The sequence below is a fragment of the Protopterus annectens genome, chromosome 3.part0 (assembly GCF_019279795.1).
Source record: "Protopterus annectens isolate FY-2018-M chromosome 3.part0, PAN1.0, whole genome shotgun sequence".
Lineage (NCBI taxonomy): Eukaryota > Metazoa > Chordata > Ceratodontiformes > Protopteridae > Protopterus > Protopterus annectens.
This window is the reverse complement of record NC_056731.1, coordinates 1,617,369,002-1,617,389,772: the sequence shown is the minus strand read 5'-3', so window position 1 is coordinate 1,617,389,772 and position 20,771 is coordinate 1,617,369,002. Positions and strand designations below refer to the sequence as shown.

Here is a 20,771-nt window from a genome sequence, read left to right as displayed (position 1 = left end):
AAGCTAGACTGAGAAAACAGCATTGGATATGAAAGTAATGCACTGGTTCAATCCCCCCACAGCATCCCCCATCCCTGCCTTTATTTCTTGAACATCTTTATCCGAGATGATCGAGCAAGGGAGGTTGCTTTCTCCTTTGTTCTTGGAGTCCTTTGTCCTTTTCCTGTATGGCAGTAGTGAAGTTTATAGCTTGTTTTAGATGGCGCAAACGCGATCTGAGAGTTCAGTTGAGGAGTGGGGGATTGGGTTAAGGGAGGACAAGCCCAGCAAGTTGAAGTCTGAAGGATTTGGCCAGTGTCAGGTCTGAGTCTGCTCTGATAACCCATAGGTTAAACCAGATAGTGACAGACAACACAGATCTACTGATCTAAAGTAGTTCACTTCATTTAAGCTTCAACCTGTAGGTCTTTGGATCTGCATCAAATCCGACTTGGCCGCATTTTCCAGCTATAGCTCCAAGCTCCATGCTCCTTCCCTTACCCATAATGTCCTTCTGTATCCCTTCTGCCCTCTGATCTCGTTTGCCACCTGAGAGTGAACAAGCATGGTCCGTGCTCCAGCGTGTTCTTTCAGTATTTGTAAGCTTATATTTTTTTTCTATTTTAGCTTCCTCTTGACTTTTCCTTTCTCTTGAACTTTTCTGTACCTCCCTGGGTTTCTTTGTTTAGTTGGGAGGGGGGGGGGTAGGCTTTCCTTTCCCTTTCTCTTTCTCACGTGTGTGTGTGTGTGTCTGTGGGGGGCTGAACACCTCCAGTCCTCCTGTCCTTTTTGCGCTGGGTTTAAGGACAGATGGGACAAATTGATCCTTAAGGGCCTGTTGCCCTCTTCCCCTGGAACTCCGGTACCCTCTTCCCCTGCAGGGAAAGCAGCAGCTGCTGCTCTGTCTTCTTCCCCGGCCTGCCTCTGGGACTCACACTCCCGCCAAGAGGTCCGGGGAAGGGGATCAGGTTAAGAAGGACCGGCTTTGCAAGTGATCCCCCGACCGCTTGTGGCAGGCCGGCCAACCATCGAAAGTAAAGCCTGTATCCAGGTCTGTGACTCCTAGGCTTTCACCTGAGCCCTTGGAACAACAAAGCCAGTCTCCAGTCAGGTTTTCCCCCACTGGCATTCCTGTCCAGTTTTGGCGGCGTCCTCCTGCTCCACTTGGAGCATCTCGGAAGCGGAGATGGACAAGATGATGCAGAGGTTTATCCGCACTCAGCTACAGATGGGGCTCTTGCAGGGGCCTTCTCCCTCCAGAGCGGTTTCCTTCCAGCCTTTTTTCCGTCCTATTACGCCTACTCTGATCTGACCTGCAGTTTTGAAGTCATTGGATCTGAAGGCGAATGGAGTTAAGGGGTCGGCGCTGATGGTGCCCTGTACCTAGATGCCGGCTGGTGCCTTGAGTTTGTTGCATCTGACGGGATTGGATCCGAGCTCTTGGAAGCTGCAGACTCGGGGTCAGATCAGAGGGGGTGTTTTCTGCTCCAAGCCTGTTTGAGAGGAGCATCCGTCTCAGCTCCGACTCCGCTGTTGGGACAAGGGGGAGTGGCTTCCATCTTTTCTTCCCAGGAGGCACATTCCCCTTCTGCGTTTGATGTGGTGGAGAAGTTTCTCACGAGGTCAAGACCTCAGACCATCTCGTCCTCTGAATCTGTCCCGACCACCCTGGCACTGTGTGGTCCCGGCCATCTTGTCCTCTCAGGGACGGCCCGTGCTCATAATGCCCCAGGTAGTTGCGCCTTCGGGACAGCTCGTTTGTGAGGTTTCCCCAGATAGTCCCCCTGAGGAGGTCCCCGCAAACATATGTGTAAAAGGAGGCACTTGGACTCTCCACCAGAGTTCCTCATAGAGGACACGGACTTGTATAAAGGGGGAGGCTCTCCAAGGTCACCTCCCAAGGATGTTTCCTTTGGAGACATCAAGGAGCTTCTCCACCGGGGGGGGGGGGGGTGGTCCGCCCCAAAGCCAACTTCGAACGAGTCTGTTTCTGGCGGCATTCGACATGGGCCCATCTACCTCTTGGGTGTCCCCTCCTGCCGATCCACTTGTAGAACTGTTAACATCTAGGGCTTGGAAGGAGCCGGACTCCATAGAGCCAACTCTTAAACATTCGGATAAGGTTTTGAGTTCCCCCTCAGACTAGCTTCATTGGCACAAGGGGTCCCCTGTAGATGCTATGATGGTGGCGACGGCCACCAAGAAGGAGCTTACTCAGGAGAGCTCCACGGTCCACCCTCCTAACCATGAGTCAAGAGCGTTGGATCACTTTGGGAAGAGAGTTTATGCTTTAGCTAACTATATGGTGCACATCATCTGACTCCAAAGAGATCTTGTTAAAGAAATCACGGAGTCGACCCCAGGGTCCATGTCCGCAGAGGACAGGAAGACATTCGATGCATGAATGGCCACCCTAAAAGCAGTAGCCAACACGTCCATGCATTTGCTCTCCCACACCACAGAGGGATACGCACAGGCAGCGGGGACAGGCGTTGCCATGAGGCGTCACGCCTGACTCTGCTTATGTCAATTCACGAAGCCCTTAAAAGCATCTTTTACCAACGCCCCTTACGACGGTTCTTCCCTGTTCGGGAAGACAGTCAGAGACTTTGGTGCAGAGCGAGGATGGGAAGATACTGTCTGCTGTCGGGATCCACTTCTCCCTGCCTCAGAGGTACTTTTCCAGGAACCAGCAAGGCCCAAAGAAGATGTGGTTCCACAAGTCTCTGGCATTTTCCTGGGATGCTCAGGACTCGCCTTCCCCCAGAGGCAGAGGGGGATTTGACAGATGCCACTCTAGAAGCGGGGGGGGGGGGTTTCCTAAGAATTTCAGGTCCCAGGAACCCTTCTCAGATAAACCCGGGCAGCAGCCCTAAGGGGTTGCCTGAGTATTCATCTCTGGAGGCAGTCGGGGTCCGTTTGTCGCTACACCCTTTAGCATGGGAATTCATAACAACAGATGAATGGATGTTGCACATCATATCCATAGGATATTCCATTCCGTTCCAGGAATCTCCCCATCCAACAAAGCCCTTCCAGACTTTCCCACCAGTGCAACAGGAGGAAGCAGCAGTACAAATAGATTCACTGCTAAGGAAAAGAGTCATCCATCCGGTCCCCCTAGTCCAGTCTGGATCTGGAGTTTATTCCAGGTTCTTTTTAGTACTGAAAACGACGGGGGACCTCAGACCAATCTTGGATCTCTCCAAATTGAACCTGTCAGTAACCAAGACAAAATTCCAGATGATCACGATTCAGTCTATCCTGCTCTATGTGCAGGCCAGAGACTGGATGTGCTCGATCAATCTCCAGGACGTGTACAACCACATAAAGATGGACAAGCGTTCCCAGAGATTCCTCCGCTTCTAGCTGGGAGCCAATCATTATCAGTTTCGAGCCCTTCCCTTTGGTCTCACCACAGCCCCTCGGGTGTTTGCTAAGGTAATGGCAGTAGTAGCTGCTCACCTGAGGCTGGCTTCAGGGTATTTAGGTCTTTCTGTACCTTGACTATTGGCTCTTTACTGCCCCTTCAGAGCTTCTACTTTGTCAGCCCAGGGACTCCTTCCTTCGGCTAGCCAACAAGTTGGGCATCATAATCAACATGAACAAATCTGCTGTACTCCCGATTTAGGTTTTTGATTTCATCGGGACACAGCTGGACACATTACAAACGAGGGTGTTCCTTATGTTAGGATACACAGTCTGAGGTTACACGTCTTAACACATTCTTTAGACCCATTTACTGACAGCGGAGGCAGTGTTAAGAGCACTGCAGTCAATGGCGGCCACGATCAGTACTCTTCCAGTTGCGCGTCTTCATACAGGAGTGTTGCAGTGGACACTTGCAGTTCAGTGGTCCCTGTTAGACCTCCCCTTCTCCTTTCTGGTGATCCACACAAACACAGGGAGGAGATGCAGACTCCACACAGAAGCCACCCCAACCAAGAATCAAACCAGAAAACCTATAGCTGTGAGGCAACAATACTACCACTGCACCATCAAATCTGCAAGAAATTAAACATTCAGAAACCTGAAGTCTGAAATTCAAATGCCGGTCAATTTTACTGCGGACAGAACAAAAACAGTTTTCAGCAGAGACGCAGGGATTAATACTGCAGACACGTCTTTGTAAAATGGCAGGGCACCAGAGCAAATCCACACAAACACAGGGAGAAGATGCAGACTCCACACAGAAGCCACCCCAAACAAGAATCAAACCAGAAAACCTATAGCTGTGAGGCAACAATACTACCACTGCACCATCAAATCTGCAAGGAATTAAACATTCAGAAACCTGAAGTCTGAAATTCAAATGCCGGTCAATTTTACTGCGGACAGAACAAAAACAATTTTCAGCAGACGCAGGGATTAATACTGCAGACACGTCTTTGTAAAATGGCAGGGCACCAGAGCAAATCCACACAAATACAGGGAGGAGATGCAGACAGAAGCCACCCCAACCAAGAATCAAACCAGAAAACCTATAGCTGTGAGGCAACAATACTATCACTGCACCATCAATTATGCAAGGAATTAAACATTCAGAAACCTGCAGTCTGAAATTCAAATGCCTGTCAATTTTACTACGGACAGAACAAAAACAATTTTCAGCAGAGACGCAGGGATTAAAACTGCAGACACATCTTTGTAAAATGGCAGGGCACCAGAGCAAATCCACACAAACACAGGCAGGAGATGCAGACTCCACACAGAAGCCACCCCAACCAAGAATCAAACCAGAAAACCTATAGCTGTGAGGCAACAATACTACCACCGCACCATCAATTATGCAAGGAATTAAACATTCAGAAACCTGAAGTCTGAAATTCAAATGCCTGTCAATTTTACTGCGGACAGAACAAAACCAATTTTCAGCAGGGATTAAAACTGCAGACACGTCTTTGTAAAATGGCAGGGCACCAGAGCAAATCCACACAAACACATGGAGGAGATGCAGACTCCACACAGAAGCCACCCCAACCAAGAATCAAACCAGAAAACCTATAGATGTGAGGCAACAATACTACCACTGCACCATCAAATATGCAAGGAATTAAACATTCAGAAACCCTTAAGTCTGAAATTCAAATGCCTGTCAATTTTATTTAACATTTTTTAATCAGGACAGTCTGACTTGGAACAAATAAACAATTTTCAGCAGAGGCCCAGGAAGAAATAATGCAGACATGTCTTTGTAACATGGGAGGACACAAAAGCAAACCCACACAAACACAGGGAGAAGATACAGACCCCACAAAGAAGGAACCCCAGCCAAGAATCAAACCCAAGAACCTGCAGCTGTGAGGCAACAATGCTACTACTACACCATCAAATATCAAGCATTGCAACATTTACAAACCACAGATATTATGAGGAACAGATCAGATCGAATATGAGGCAAAAATCTGAAATTTTTTTACAAATGGTGGTGGGTAGGGAACTCAAGTCTTTAACACCTGCATACAGGGTACAGGGTTCAAGCCTGAGGCATTCCCTACCACACCACCATAAGCACCTGGGGCATTTTCACACACACACACACACACACACACACACACACACACACACACACACACACCAGTAAAGCATAAGCACCATACACAAATAAACATTGTAAATTAAAAGGCACCTTACCTGAATATATCCAGCTAACGTACATCCTTCCCGCGCAATACTGAAAGACCCGCGAGATCCTAATGCTCCTGCCCGACGAGATCCTAATGCTCCTTCCCGACGAGATCCCTAATGCTCTGTCCTGAGTCCCTGCTGCTGCTCTTGCAGTCCGGACGCGACCCATAATCCTGGCGAGTCTGTGCACTGTAAAAGTGCACAGACGTCTCCTTGTGTCCCCCTATGGGGACGGCCGGACTGCCTTGAGCATGCGCATAGACCGAACTACTGCGCATGCGCGAAGTCTGCGAATTTCGAAAAATAAATTATTTTTTATTTTTCATTTTTCTTTCTCTTTTTTATTTTTGAGGGGGCTGCAGTCCGGCAGCCCTATGCCACGAGCCGCCCCTGTGGCTAGGTGTTTGGTCAATGTCTTTCTGTCAGTATTTTTTGTTTATTTGTATTAAGTGCATTTAATAATTGTTACTATCTTTGCCAGTGTAGCTTATGTTGTGGCTGAAAGGGGTCCTGGGACCAGTTCACTTTCCGGGTCACCAAAGTATAAATAAATATGAAATAGAAAAAAAAAGAGGGGGGGCTATGACAGAAATAATTGAGGAACTAGTAAAGCACATTTTAAGTCTGCATCATTCATGAGAGAGAAAAATCCTCCCACTGAAGGCATTGGGAAGTATCAGACAAACTAAGTTTAGAACTACTTGTCACTTGTACATGTACAGCAAGGATTATTTACTGCAGTGAGAGTTTTCACACCTCGGCATGAGAGTGTGGGGGAGGGTTTATCAAGTTTGTTAGGACTACAAAAGACTCCTCTTACAAAAAAACTGTTTTTATCTGCTTTCTTTTGCTGCAAGTAGCTAACAGCTATTTATAGCATAGAACAAGCTCTGGCAGACTCAGTAAGGTAAACAGAGAAGCAGCTCTTTTACAGAAGGTGTGTTTAGATGACAGTGCTTCATAGTCCTGCCATTATATTTTAATGGCATGAGAAAACAGCACCACTTCCCTATGTCTGGTATGAGTCATATAAAGAGGACTTGAAATGTATTCTGGGAAGAAGGAAGGAAAGCAAGAAAATACGATCACGTTACCAGGGCAGGCCCCATCATCTACCATTTTGAGAGAAACACATTAAAATTATAAAAAGCACTTGGACTGATTATGAGGCTTTAAAATAGCCCCAAAACAAAGATACAATGGAAAAAAATATGTTTTTTGAGTTCTAGGGTGGAGTTTTCCTTAATGTTTCTTGACTAGATTTTCCAGAAGTGTGGTGTTCCACAGATTGTTCTTTTACTTGAACTAATACAGTTCTCCCTGTCTTTTCCTGTTGGAGTGGGTTTGGAGGGCATTCCCAGTGAATGCATCTTCCATAATGTGGCATAAGAGATCCTGTTAATTTTTCTGTCATTTTGCTGACTGCATGCCTTATCATAAAGCTCAGGGAAGAAGGATTGGAGGTGATTTTTGTCACACCATGGTGGCCAAGAAGGGTGCTTTGAGGCTCTCACTTCCCTGTTAGTACAGGGACTTTGCAGGTTTTGTCCAAAGGGATCTCCTGTAATTCGAGCAATAAGCACTTCCATGTTAGGACCTGTCTGCTGCTGCAGACCCTTTCATCCTAATAGTCCTTATGAAGTGGGTCACAAATGGTTTGCATCTACCCAGAAGACTCCCAGCAGACAAAATCACTTTGTTACATGGAAGATTTTCTCTGTTTGGGGAGAACAGTACCTAGTGACACCATATTTGATTATATTGACCCTGTCTGATGTACCTGTGCTATTTGGACCTCAGTTATTGGGTCCACAGGTCATCTGTTTCTACCCATTGTAAGATTCTGACTGACCATCGAATGACTGAGCAACTCTTTAAAGGAGTGTTACATCTCAGCTATCTTTGAATAGCACCTTCTCTCCATGGGACTTGAACTGTAGTAACAGGGTCCATTCTCCAAGTAGAATCCACTAGTTTGGTAGTATTGAAGTTTATATTTTGGAACTTTTTTTCTGGTGGCCTTATCCTTTGCTATAAGGATATTGGAGTTAGGGTTCCTCATCTGTTAGGAAGTCATTTCTGTTTTTACCCCATAGTCTCAGGTTTCTCACTGAACCAACCAGTGTTTCCAACTCTAAATAGTTTTTGAATTGTGTCTGAATCAGTTCATTCACCACCCTCCTTTCTTCCCCACTGTGTAAACCATAAGAAAGAGGGAGAGTTCCCCTGCACCTTGGATGCGTAGTTTGGTAGTATTGTTTTATCTCCATTGTTAACTGAAGTTGAAAAGATAAGTTTATGATGCTAGGCAGCTGTTCATCCCCTTTGCTGTTGGGAGGTGGGGTGGGGAGGGCTAGCAGTCAATAAACAAACCTTTATTGAGGGTAGAGTGCTAGCAGTCACCAGGCAAACCTATTCCAGGTGGATTCTTAGCCGCTTTATGCAATGCCGTCATGCAACCTACTGCCTATTGGAAAATGCTGTATTCAAAGCTTAGACTAGTAAGGAAGTGGCGGCTTCCATTGCTTGTTTCAAGAGTGTCTTCTTTGTATTTATTTTATTTTTATTTATTTTTTATTAGCATTTGATTACCAGGGAAGTCGGACTGAGTAGGAGGCCATTTTCAATGGAGGGCCAGAGAGAAAAATATTTACAAATAAATACTTATTTTCTTGATTAGGTTTACTTGAGTAAGTTTGAGCTGTTTTCAGGAGGTTGTATTCGTTCTGACTAAACATTTAGTGTCAGAAATGTTCACTTGTTTTTGCCACTGGGTATTATGTACATGCCACCAGCAAACACCATTGTCTTAACTTTTGCTTTGAATTTGGCTTTGTTTGTTGTATTTGCACTTCAGCATTTAGCCTTTTGACCATTTTGCCTTTGGCTCCTTCCAGTCTGATAGATTTGCTGGTTCATCACAATCACTGTCACACCAAAACATGTCACCCAGTTTTACAGGTAGCAGTTAAATTATTTAGTACTTCTGCTACAATGTTTCCTTTTTCCTGCAAAGATGTTGCCTATTTAAAGCAAAAAAAAAGAGGTTCCTTTGATAAGGTCAATAAGCAAACTTGCTTTCTCTAGAAATGCCTGCATTTTTTGATTAAACCACAGTGGTAACCATTACTTGCATTGTTTTAGTTCCAGTCAGTCCCAGTCATCGTACATCATTAGAAATCCTCAGCAGAGAAGGATCAGCCAATCTCAGCCTGTTCGAGGTAGAGATGAGGAGCATGATGACATAGTATCAGCTGATGTTGAAGAGGTATGTGGTGACTTTTACTACTATTTGCTGTGGGGACTTTATATTTATTGTCATAGTGTAGTTGTAATAACTAAATTTAAGTGCTTCAAATGTAAACATTTTCAGATGTTGCTCAAAAACACTTAATACTGAGAATGGAGCTGGTCTTCAGTATTTTAGAGTTGTGACCTATTGTTTCGGCATTAATTGTGTATAGATGTATTGCTTCACTTTGTTGGCGGCACCTCCTTAAACTTGAATGTTTGTCATATGGTTTTAAGCTTTATATTTTTGATTTGATTATACAATTACTGTTTTGTAATTGAAGTAATTCACTTGATATTTAAAATAAGTGTGTTATGCTGCGTATTTTAGCTTACATGGCCAAGTTTGTACAAAGATTTGATTAAGGAATAGTTTTGTTAGTTTACGACGCACTTGTTTCCACCATTTGTCTGGCAGCACAGTAAATCTCTGCTGTTAATGGACTGTTCCTGTTGACCATAGTTTGATTCCCTCAGCTTCCATTTTTAAGCTTAAAGTTGTATGAAGAGCATACATGTGTAGGTAAGCAGGACTTAGAGCAAGTCTCTCAACCAGACAGTGCTCCTGGGTCATGCCCGCAAAGGGGCATTTGTGTCCAGTAAGCTTAAATTGGGAACAGGTAAATAAATAAATGCTTATCTTGGCACTTTTACTTACTTGCAGTTGGGGGAGTGTTATGAAAAAAAGTTACTGGAAAGTTATCTGTCAGTACAATACTGTCAATTTTGGCTGCAACTCATGGCATAGTTGAGGGCGTTGATGTTTTGAGACATGACAGTGCTTCATATTTTTGAAGTGAATGTTTTTGGTTTGGTTACCATCTTGGTGGATCTGGGACAGAGGAATCAAGACTTTGAAGGGAGATCCTTCAGGCCACTATTTTCTCCTTTGTATGTATGAGTAGGGTGGTTAGTGATGAGCTAAATAAAAAAAAAAAAAATGTAATAACTTCTAATGAAATGTCACTTCATCAAAGTATGACTAATTACGGGAAGCGCATGTGAAATGCTGTTCACCAAAAAAACAGATCATCGAACTGCACCTCATTGACATGTCAATGTTATGATGTACCATTTGAAAAGTATGTCTTGCTTACTGGCAACCCACCCATAAGTCATACGGAAAAAAAAGCAATTATAGCAGTGTAATGATACTTAAAAGAGAAGTTTAATCCAGCAACCAATATGTCATCTACAGTGAGAAGCTGTATGTAATAGAAAAGAGAGCTGTGTTGTTCGCATACATAAAACACTGCTTAGAGTTCATTTGTACTAACTAGGAACATCCTTCCTGACATTGCAGTAATGCTAATATAGCATACCGTAAATAGAAAAGAATGTTTACAGCTAAGTGGGACGTGTCCTGTGCATGGGATCAGAAGTTACGGCAGCTCAGCAGTTGATGAATGTTATGGTCAGGTTTAGTGGTGTAATGCACAAGAAAAATAGCTAAAAAATTAGTGTTGTTGCTGTCAATTGCAGTTTGAAGCTGTAGAAGGTAAAACATAATGCAAAATGTTTTTACAGAAACCTGTAAAAAAATGCTTGTCGCTAGTTGTCTTCACTGTCAACTTGCATCTGGATTGTCTTGAAGACATCAGTTATGATTACTTGTGCCTGATCCAGAATGATTGTGGAGGCTCCTGTGTCACGCTTCTACTATGCTTTGACCACACAAGAATTGTGCCATATTTAAGCCTTACATATTTCAGAACTGTGTAGGGAAACTAGGTTGTACATGTTGCTTTTTGGAACATTTTTGTATTTATGGACACATCTGGAAATGTAGTTGTCTGTCACAAATGTAATGATTGGATCGGGTGAAGCAGTCATTTGTGATTTAATCTGCTCGTAAAGAGGTATGTTGACTTCTGATGGAAGGCCAAATAAGTGATACCAACTGCTGCACTGTCAATGAAATCTGGATTGTTGCTGTAGTCAAATAGCAGTCTTGTGTCCTGAATTTGTCTCCAGACTTTTTATATAGTAACATAAGGCAGCTTTTTTCGATGTCAACTTTGAAGTTTTGGTACATATAATTTATGGTTGTTATTTCAAAATCAGTGAAGTATTTTATATCTAGGTCAGCCTGTGTTGATTCTGCTACATTGAGCAGCATATTGAATACCTGGTGTCATTTTTTTCTGATCATGAGGCTGTCGATAAATGGCATGTAGTGATTTTGTACAGTGGTGCCATTCAGTGTATAAAATTGTTGACCCTCAGTCACTTTGATTGGAAGGGTGTCATTAAGTAGTCATGTCTGAGTTGTGCAGTTTGAGGCTTGCCTAGAAGACATAGAACAGTGGAAGTGGCCATGTCGTCAGAGAATAAAATACAAGAAAGAGCTTTGTTTTAAAAGGAAAATATATGCTGTTGAAGTCTCTAATATTAGTTTTTTTCTTTGTATTATATTCTTTCACGTCATCTGTACTCTGTGCATGTTTTGTATTTGAATGTGTTGGGAGGTAATTAGCAGACCCACCTTTGCAAGCAGATATTTGTCAAGTAAAATTTATGTGGTTTGTTTCTGGAGTGTTTTATCCTCTCTCTTATTTCATGCACTTCTTCAACAAGTGAGTTCCTTGATTGGATCAGCATCATTGTCCTGATAAGCTGCGGGTCTTGCTGGCAATGCAGGATAGCAACTCTTTGTCTATAGCACAGGACATGCATTTGTATGTAGCATCATTACTGTTAGCCATTTCAGAATCTTTTTATGTTTACATATATCCATTTGTTGTAATATCTTTATCATTTTAGGATAGTGTAGGAGGATGAATTTGAACAGAAAGTCTATGACTGATGTTAGTGTCCTCCAATCCTACTACCTCTTGCATTTTCCAACAGGACATCTGCAGTCTTGCTGCTGTTTCCCCCATTACAGAATCATCAGTGTCAGTATTTACATCCTCACCATTGAATGTTATTGCATTGAAGTTGGGTCTGCCTCTTTGTGTCAGCAAGTATAAGTAACTTCAGCTGAGTAAAGATGTATAGAAATGATTACAAGAAATTTTACTTTGAATTGTTTCTGTTCATGTGTGTATTTGTGTGCTTACACATGTGGGGATAACCTTCTATTTCAGCTCCGTCAGCCTCATATCTGAAACTGATCACCAACAAGTCACCCAAAAGGATAATTAGGCAAACATCCCCCAAGAGGGAACTGCCTCACTTCCCATCTCTGCCTCCTTTCACTTCTTTGCAGTGTTCCTAATGGTCCTTGTAGAATAGATTAAAAATTGATTGGGATTGCATGATGAGGGCCTTTTTGTAGGCTCAGGTAGATATGGGCGTCTTCCCATCCCTTTCTGTTTCAAGGGTGGATCGGCTGACCCTTCACCTCCCAATTTGTGCTCCTTCTCTGGTCCATGCTACAGCACCAGTGGTTTTAGAACTGACTGACATTTCTCCTTGGGTCCAACTGCTATTTCTGTCTTGGTGTCCGAGATTTCAGATCTGCCACACTTGATGCTGGGACTCATGGAGTCAAGTGAGTCTCTGGACTGGCACCTTGATGCCAATTCTTCAACACCATCATCAGATCCATCTCACATGGTTCCCTTTTTGGTGTCTGAGACATTGACTTTCAAGGTGTCATCACCAGTGCCGTCCTTAAGGCCATCCATTCTCTTGATTTCAGAGATGGCTTATTTAGTGTTTCCTCAAATCTGACCATTGTGGCCTCATTTTTTAAGGTTGGGAGTTGGCATAATGGTTAAGGAATTTACCTCACGGACATAAGTTACAGGGTTTAATTCTCACCTTTGTAATAAAAATGTATATACAAGAGATTGGCATAGTGGTTAAAGTGTTTATCTCACTGTTGCAAGGTACACGGTTTAATTCTCAACTTTGAAGGGAAAAATTGGCTAGGCTTAAAATAGCCTGTAAGGGCAGTTAGCCTAGTACTTACCTTTGAACCTGTAGTTAGGAGAATTATAACTTCTCCACTGAGAAATGAATTTCAGACAACTTCAGTGTCGGTTCCAGAAAAGGACACCCACCCTTCTTTGCCTCAGGAGTTTCATGCTTACCATGATGAGAACAAAGGTAATGATGCTAAGAAAACTGCTCCATTGTGGAATGAGTCCCCTGAGGAGTTTGATACATCCCCTCTAGTAATCCAAGAAAGAGGACTTGCAAGAGAAGGAACACTGTCTGCCCTACTGAGTCTTTCACTTTGGACATAGATTAACATAATAGAGGGTTTCCCCATTCCCCTCTGGAAGATAACATTTTGGTGAAATTCCTGAATTAGTGCACCACAAGGGATCTTGGCCAGCAGACCCCCCCCCCCTTTTCAGGATGATAAGGACCTTTTAAGTCCGTTGCTCAAGCCTCTCTTTTTTTTGGGTGGTAACCCCTGTGGGTCTGCCTTATTGACTTGGCCACCAGGAAGGTGTGGCTGGAAAGTGATACCCCTGAGTGTGTTCCCCTAAAACTTAACAAAATTCTAAGACCAGCTCCTCCGGACAGATTGTTTTGGTCGGAGGACCTCTTGAATTCTTTTATTGTAGCAGCTAGTACTAAGAAATAGCTTACAAGACAGTACAGCTACTGTCCATCCATCCAGCAGAGTCTAGGGCCGTGGCCATGATGGAGTAGAGGATATGTGCACCAGGCACCTTCTTCCTTAGGAGCTTGAACTTCGCCACTTATAGTAACCGTTTTCAAAGGGACCTAGCAGAGTTAGCCTTCTGGAAAGCACCTACCCAGACCATAGAAATCAGAGACCATTTTGGCACTATGTTCAGCGTAACTAATCTCTTCATACAGCTAATGCATAATGCAGCCAGTAGAGCAGTATGTGCAGCACAATGTAATACTTGCTTCTGCTGCACATACCTGCTTCTTCTTGCTGCAGTATGTGCAGCAGAAGCGGGTATTACATTGTGATTGGTTTTGCCTTTGCGATGCTGAGAGCAACATTGAGGTGTCCTTTGTGAGTTCCCAAGATGATGGATCTTCATTGTTTGGCCCTTACGTCAGAGAGAAGATGCAGATGTGTGAACAAGATGGAAAAAGACATTATTTGTTGTAGTGTTAAATTTGAGACCCCAATCATCTCTCAGTAGGAACCAAAAGTAGTCCAAATACTTATGATCTTGGAGAGTGCTGGTCATTTCTTTGACTCTAGATCTGAAGGGAGTGGCCATGGCAGAGGTGGCCCTTTCAGTGGATGCTGACCCAGAGGTCAAAGTGGTCCACAAAACCAAAGATATTGTAGTCCTTTCTCTGACAGGCACCCAAACTGTCCGTCAAGGGCTTGCCTGATTGCTCTCCCCTGGAGGCAGCTGGGGGTCATTTAGTCTTCTAGTCCCCTCCATTGATGGCCATTGTACAGGATTCTTAGGTATGAAGGATAATACCCAGAGGCTGTACAATTACCATTTCCTGCCAACCTCATGTAAAACGTCTGACATTTCTGGATGCCATACCCATCAACAGCAAAGGGCCAGAAGGGAAGTTCTCGCATTTTAGACAAAATCCTACTAGATTAGACAGGGCCAGGATGTTATTCAAGATTCTTTTTAGTTACAAAGAAAAACAACAACCATGAGCCAATCCTGGACCCCAGTCACCTAAGCAAACTCATAATAAACCACCTCTTTGGGATAGCCACAGTGCAATCCGTTTTGCCTTGCTTATGGCCAAATGAATTGATGTTCCCAGTAGATCTGCAGGAGGCTTATCTTCTTATCAAAATAGCCAGAGAATCCAGGAAGTTTGTACAGTTCCATGTGAAAGCCTATCACTTTCAGTTCAGTGCTGCTCTTCTTTCTCACCACATCCCTTCAGGTGTTCAAGTGCACAGCAGTTGTTACAACTCACTCACAGGTACAAGGGATTTTTGTGTTTTCATATCCAGATGATTGGCTTCTTGTGCTAGAATGAGAGAAACCCTAGTGAAGGCCAGATATTACTTGCTTCAGCTCTGTCTGTCCTTGGGCAACTGTGTAAACTATGCAAAGTCAAATATACCACCAATCCAGATAGTTTTTCATTAGATGCTGCATAGACATAACAAGGTGCATAGTCTCTCTTCCCTTTGACTGAGCCCAAATTCTCCTTCATTTTCATTTTCAGCCAGCACACCTAGATCTCCTTTTCTATTCCAATGTTGCAGTATTCTTAGTGTGGCGTTCTCCGCCTCAGGCGACCTGAACGTCGACTCCTATACAAAAGGTCCAGGTTAGTTGCTGTAGATGTATGGGACGTTACACACACGGCCATAAACCAGGGGCCTTAAATGTGACGTCTGCACACACAGACCTCAGAACTTTTCTGCCACAGTCTAACGTTATATCAATAGCATTGCTCCTCTACTATCAAGATGTCTAAAGCCAAGTACCCCATTGGGGTTTTAGTTCTTTTATTATTGTTTGAGCTTGGTTTGATGACTTCCCTTTAGCCAGTGTCTGCCAAAAAGGGTAAATGCCAATGCGGATGTCAAATTCTGCATAAAGACTCGCATGACCATTTTTTTTTTTTTTTTTTTTTTTTTTTTGCTTAGGCCAGGAATATGACCGTACTTGTCCCATTTGCCAATCCTTCGCCCTAAAGATGCTCAGAAGCCGTCTGGCCGCCCTTAATCTTTACTTAGAAAACCAGAACTTGGGATGGATTCTGAGTCGGCCACCCAAGTGGAACCGCCGTGGAAAAAGGCAAGATTACTTGGCCTACTTCCTCTGTTTCTCTGCCGTCGGATGCCCTGCCAACCGCCAGTGTACGGGTTGAGGGATGGTTGCTAGAGCTGGGTACTTCACCAATTTCCCTTGAGGAAGTCACTGCTGAGGTACCAGCTGGCACGTCCATGGAGATTTCTCAGACAGTTTCAACTGAAGTCGAGGGGGGAACCAGGCTCCACCAGATGCCTGACTGGACTGCCAGAATACGAGGCCCCAACCTTAGCCCACGCCCCAGAAACTAGGCCTTTTCCCAAAACTACTCCTTTGAAAAGGAAGCAAAAAACAAAACATTTATCTCCTCCTGCTGAGGGATTTCCTGACTTGGCAGTCTTTCACTCAGTCTTTAATGCAGGCCTTCATCGCTGTTAGGCCCTCAACTTCCTCTCCCTCCACCATAACTGTCCTTAGCTCAAGGCCCGTCTCATCTACTTCGGTTCTGCTGCCCGCTTCTCATGAAGGAGAAGAGGAAGAAGAAGTTTACTCTTCATCATCTGGTGAGTGCATTACTTACATCATCACAGATTTCCTCTCTCCTGGATTACTATTTCCCTGATGAGGAATCTATAGAAGTGGACTCTCCCCCAGAGGACATCACTTTTGGAGATACCATTACCAAAATGAAAGAATATTTCAAATGGGATACTTCCAAAGTGACTGGAACTCAAAGATATTTTGAGTTACTTCAAGTTGAATCCCCCTCTCCTTCTGCCATTCCACCTGTTAGAAATGCTTATCTGGAAGCATTTACTTCAGCATCTCAAAATTTTGATTCTCAGCCCCCTGCTCTTAAAAGACCTGATCATTTCTGTAAGGTGCCTTATGACCATAAGTATCTTGTGAAACCCCCCTTGGCAGACCCGGCAGTGATTGCTGTAGCCCCATACAAGAAGTCAAGACTAATCCCATCCTTGTCCCTTCTGCCTACAGACAAGGACAGCAAAAGTATGGAAAGGGTAAGCAAGAAGGTCTGTATCTCCTCCACCCTAGCCTTCAGAACTATTAATTATCAAACACATATGATTAAGTATGCCTTGGATCTGGTATCCCAAGCATTTTCACTCCTGTCCTCCCTGCCTGACTTTTCTAACAAGACTGAGTTAAAATCAAAACTATCCCTGGCATCTCAGGTAGCCAGACTTTCAGGTAGATGCAGCTATGATGCAGCTGAAGCTTCTGCTCGGTCTGCTGCATCTGGATCAGTGCTACACAGATACTCATGGCTAAGTCCCCTGCCTGAGGACTTCAAGTCCAAAATCCTTGATGCTCCACTAGATCACAACCTCCTGTTTGGCAAGCAGTCCACTGAACTATTTAAAAACTTTCAGGAGAAAAGTAAAGAGTTTCAAGATATTAAACACCTTCTGGTGTATACCATACATAAATACTAACAAAATTATCCAGCTGTGAGACCACCTATGTCAGGAGAACTCACTCCACTGCTACACCTTCTTCCAGGCACAGAAAAGGAACCAGGAGACGGACCTCTTTTAGACCAGCCTGTTCTCAACCTGCTCCCAGACAGCCCATTCATGACAGAAATAGCATCAACAATGCATGATTACTTTGCCCACCTCCCCCTGTCAGCCTGTCTCACCCACTGCCTGCCCCTTTGTAGAACTATCACTACAGGTTGCTGGGTTCTGGCAATAGTAGAAGAGGGATACTTCCTTTCCTGGAAAGAAAGACCCCCAGCACGGGGCATTCCATTCATACCCAAAAACCAACTACACCTTATTCCCCAAATCTTACAGGATCTGCTGACCCACAGAACCATAGATCCCGTCCCTCCAGGACAAGAAGGAAAAGGTTTGTACTCAAGGTTATTTCTAGTACCAAAAACGTACAGCCCTTTTAGGCCAGGTCTGGACTTGTCCTTTCTAAACCTCCTCTTGAAAGTTCTGTCTTTCAGAATGCTATCCCTCCAGACCCTACTTCTACTATTGCCAGCCCAAGCATTCATGGCAACACTAGATCTCAAAGAGGCCTACCTCCACATCTCTATCAAACCCTCTCAAAGAAAGTGCTTACATTTCACCGGGCCCAGTTCTCCGTTTGTTTACTGTCTTGCCCATTGGTTTATCCACTGCACTCAAGGTCTTCACTAAATGCCTTGCTGCAGCCGTAGCGTATTGCAGGAGCAAAGGAGTTCAAATATACCCCTACCTAGAGGATATCCTCATCCTTGCAGAAAAAGAGGACACCCTAAAAAAAATCTGCAGTTTGTGATGTCCCTGCTGCAAAATCTGGGGTTCACCCTCAGTCTGCCCAAATCATCCCTAACACCACAAAAAAACAAAATTGTTCTTGGGTGCAGGATCAGAACAGACCTGATGAAGGCATTTCTTCCTCAGGACAAAGTAGCTTCCCTAACAAGTCACTTCCAAGACCTGCTCCAGGTTCACCATCTATCAGCAAGACAATTCCTGTGACCTCTGGGCCTTATGGCTGCCACCATTCCTATGCTACCCTAAGTCAGGATGCATATGAGGAATCTGCAGTGGTATCTAAAGAATGTGTGGTCTCAACACAACCACCCTCTAGAGTTCCAGATTCCCTTCCTACTCTACCTAAAGGCAGAATTAAGGTGGTGGAGCCAACAAATTCAAACTAACCCAGGCCTTCCACTCCACCTCCCCACACCAGCTCAGCACATGCATAAAGACACCTCAGACCTGGGATGGGGGCCACCATGAAAGGCCTCAGGGTGCAAGAGAACTGGCAGCCACCCCTACAGACAAAACATATCAATGTAAGGGAGATGACTGCAGTCCTTTTGGCACTGAAAGCCTTCCTTCCCATCCTACAGCCAGGTCCCCTTCAGATTATCACAGACAACACCATAGGCATGTGTTACATCAACAAACGGGGAGACCAAGTCCTTCCTCCTATGCAGCTAGCAGTCCAGATTTGGGACCTAGCCTGCAAAAACAATTTATCCTTGCAGGCAGCCTACATCCCATCCCAGGACAATCGTCAGGCGGATGCTCTCAGCAGGTTATCCTGTCTGCATCACGAGTAGATGTTGAACAGGGACATTTTTCTAGACATTGTCTACCAGTGGGGCACACCTCAAGTAGATTTGTTTGCCTCCCCCCAGAACAGACAGTTGGAAAAGGTTTGTACCAAGAACCACTCCCCACCGGCTTGGAGAGTGGGCACATTCAGCGTTTCATGGAAGGGACAGTTTCTGTATGCCTTTCCTCCCTTCCCTCTCATTCAAAATGTCCTCCTGAAAATCAGGAAGGGCATGCCAAAAATCTTGCTGGTGACTCCCTACTGGCCAAGGCAGCATTGGTTCCCTCTTTTGATGTCCATCGCCAAGAGCAGTCACCACAAGTTACCCCACAAGGTAGACCTACTCACACAACAAGGGGAATACACATCCACCCTCACTTACAATGCCATATCTAACACTCTGGGTGATAGACATTTAATTCCCTTCCGACACCTCTACTATGAGGATGTGCTTTTGGTCCTTAGGGAGGCCATGAAACCTACCACAAGGAGAGCCTACATTTCAAAATGGAAAAGAAATTCTCCAAATGGTGTCTCCAAAGACAATAGAGGTCCCTTTCTAAGTGGGGGTATCCCTCTAGTCTTAACTTGTGTGTGTGAACTTATCAAGGCAGGACTTTCATACTCGTCAGTTAAAGTCCACCTGTCTGCTATCTCTGCCTGATTATTGTTAGACCCTCCTTTACTCTCCAGGCTAGATGTTAAATTGTTCCTGAAAAGGGTCTTGCACATCAGGCCACTGAAGAAACTTGTTCCACCGCCTTGGGACCTGAACTTCACCCTTGAAAAACTCACACTGGCCCCATTCAAACCAGCCAGTTCTGCAACACTTTAAATGTCCACATGAAAAACAGTCCTGCTAGTAGCCCTTACCTCAGCTAGATGGGTGTCAGAGTTGCATGCACTCATGGCTTGTCCCCTTACACTGTTTTCCACAAAGACAGGGTGTGCCTGCATACCAACCCTTCTTTCATGCCCAAAGTGGTAAATGCAGTATCTTTAAATCAGTCCATTCACTTGCCCACCTTCTTCCCTTCTCCAGCTAATGAATGTGAGAGAATACTCCATTCCCTGGATGTGCATAGGCATCTTTCCATCCCAGGACACTGGGCAAGGCAGTCACCAAACAAACAATTTCCTGGTGGATCAGAAAAATTATTTGCTTCTGCTACCACTTCCATGGCAAGGACCTACCACAGGGGGTAAGAGCACATTCTACTTGGGCCGTAGCATCATCTGAAGCCTTTTTCAAAGGTCTGGACACAGCCTCCATCCTGGAGGTAGCCACCTGGTTCACTATACACACCTTTGCCAGACATTACAAATTGGACCACATCTCCAGAGCCAGAGCAAGGTTTGCTAGGGCAGTCCTGCAGGAATTTCTGGAATCTGCTACCTCTACCTCCACCCTTCCTCCTCCTTAAGCTGTGGTGCTCTCCCACACTTAGAATACTGCAACAGTGGAATAGAAAAAGATAGAATAGTTCTATAAAATCTTATCATAACCATAGATGTCCTTCTCTTCCATGTTGCAGTATTCCTTCCCCCCACCTATCCCCCTAAATTCTCATCCATCTGTGGAGCTCACTGGAGCACCTCCTACACTATGGTCATAGTGGCAAACAAATAGCACTTCACACTTCTGGTGGACATCATTTGGCTCTTCTTACTATCCTGTCCAACTGGGCAGTCAGGTCTGAGGTCTGTATGTGCAGATATCACATTTAAGGCCCCTGGTTTATGGCCCTACATGTGATTTCCCACACAACTACAGCAACCAGGCTGAAGCTTTTCTATAGGAGCTGACGTTCTGGTCACCGAGGCAGAGAATCACGCACTAAGAGAGGAGGACATCTGGTTATGGTAAGATTTTACACAACTATTCTTTTTTCAGGTTGTAGGTTTAATGACTTCATCCATAGTTATGTTGTACAGGCTTCAAATTCACATGAGAATTTTTCATTTGCTACTCAAAGCACTATGGTCACAAACTTTAGCTAATCCATCTGCTCTGATAGTCATCACTAATGTTTGCTGATCCCAGCTATGATTATGGCTAACTTCCCCCTTAATTCTCTTTTGAAGGTTTTCTGATGCTACCACCTACAGTGGTGGGTAGCCGCAGATGCCTCCTCTTTTTAGATGGAGGGTATTCTTGGGGGA

The 20,771-nt window shown here is 44.4% G+C and overlaps 1 protein-coding gene across 1 annotated transcript in view; it reads left to right on the top strand.

The window, feature by feature from the left end:
- Nucleotides 1–20,771, top strand: part of UBR5 (ubiquitin protein ligase E3 component n-recognin 5) — a 3,965,620-nt gene that overhangs the window by 2,887,393 nt on the left and 1,057,456 nt on the right. The window contains exon 37 of the mRNA XM_044065648.1: nucleotides 8,752–8,875. Within this exon, the coding sequence (XP_043921583.1) occupies nucleotides 8,752–8,875 (124 nt within the window). The remainder of the gene's footprint in view (nucleotides 1–8,751; nucleotides 8,876–20,771) is intronic.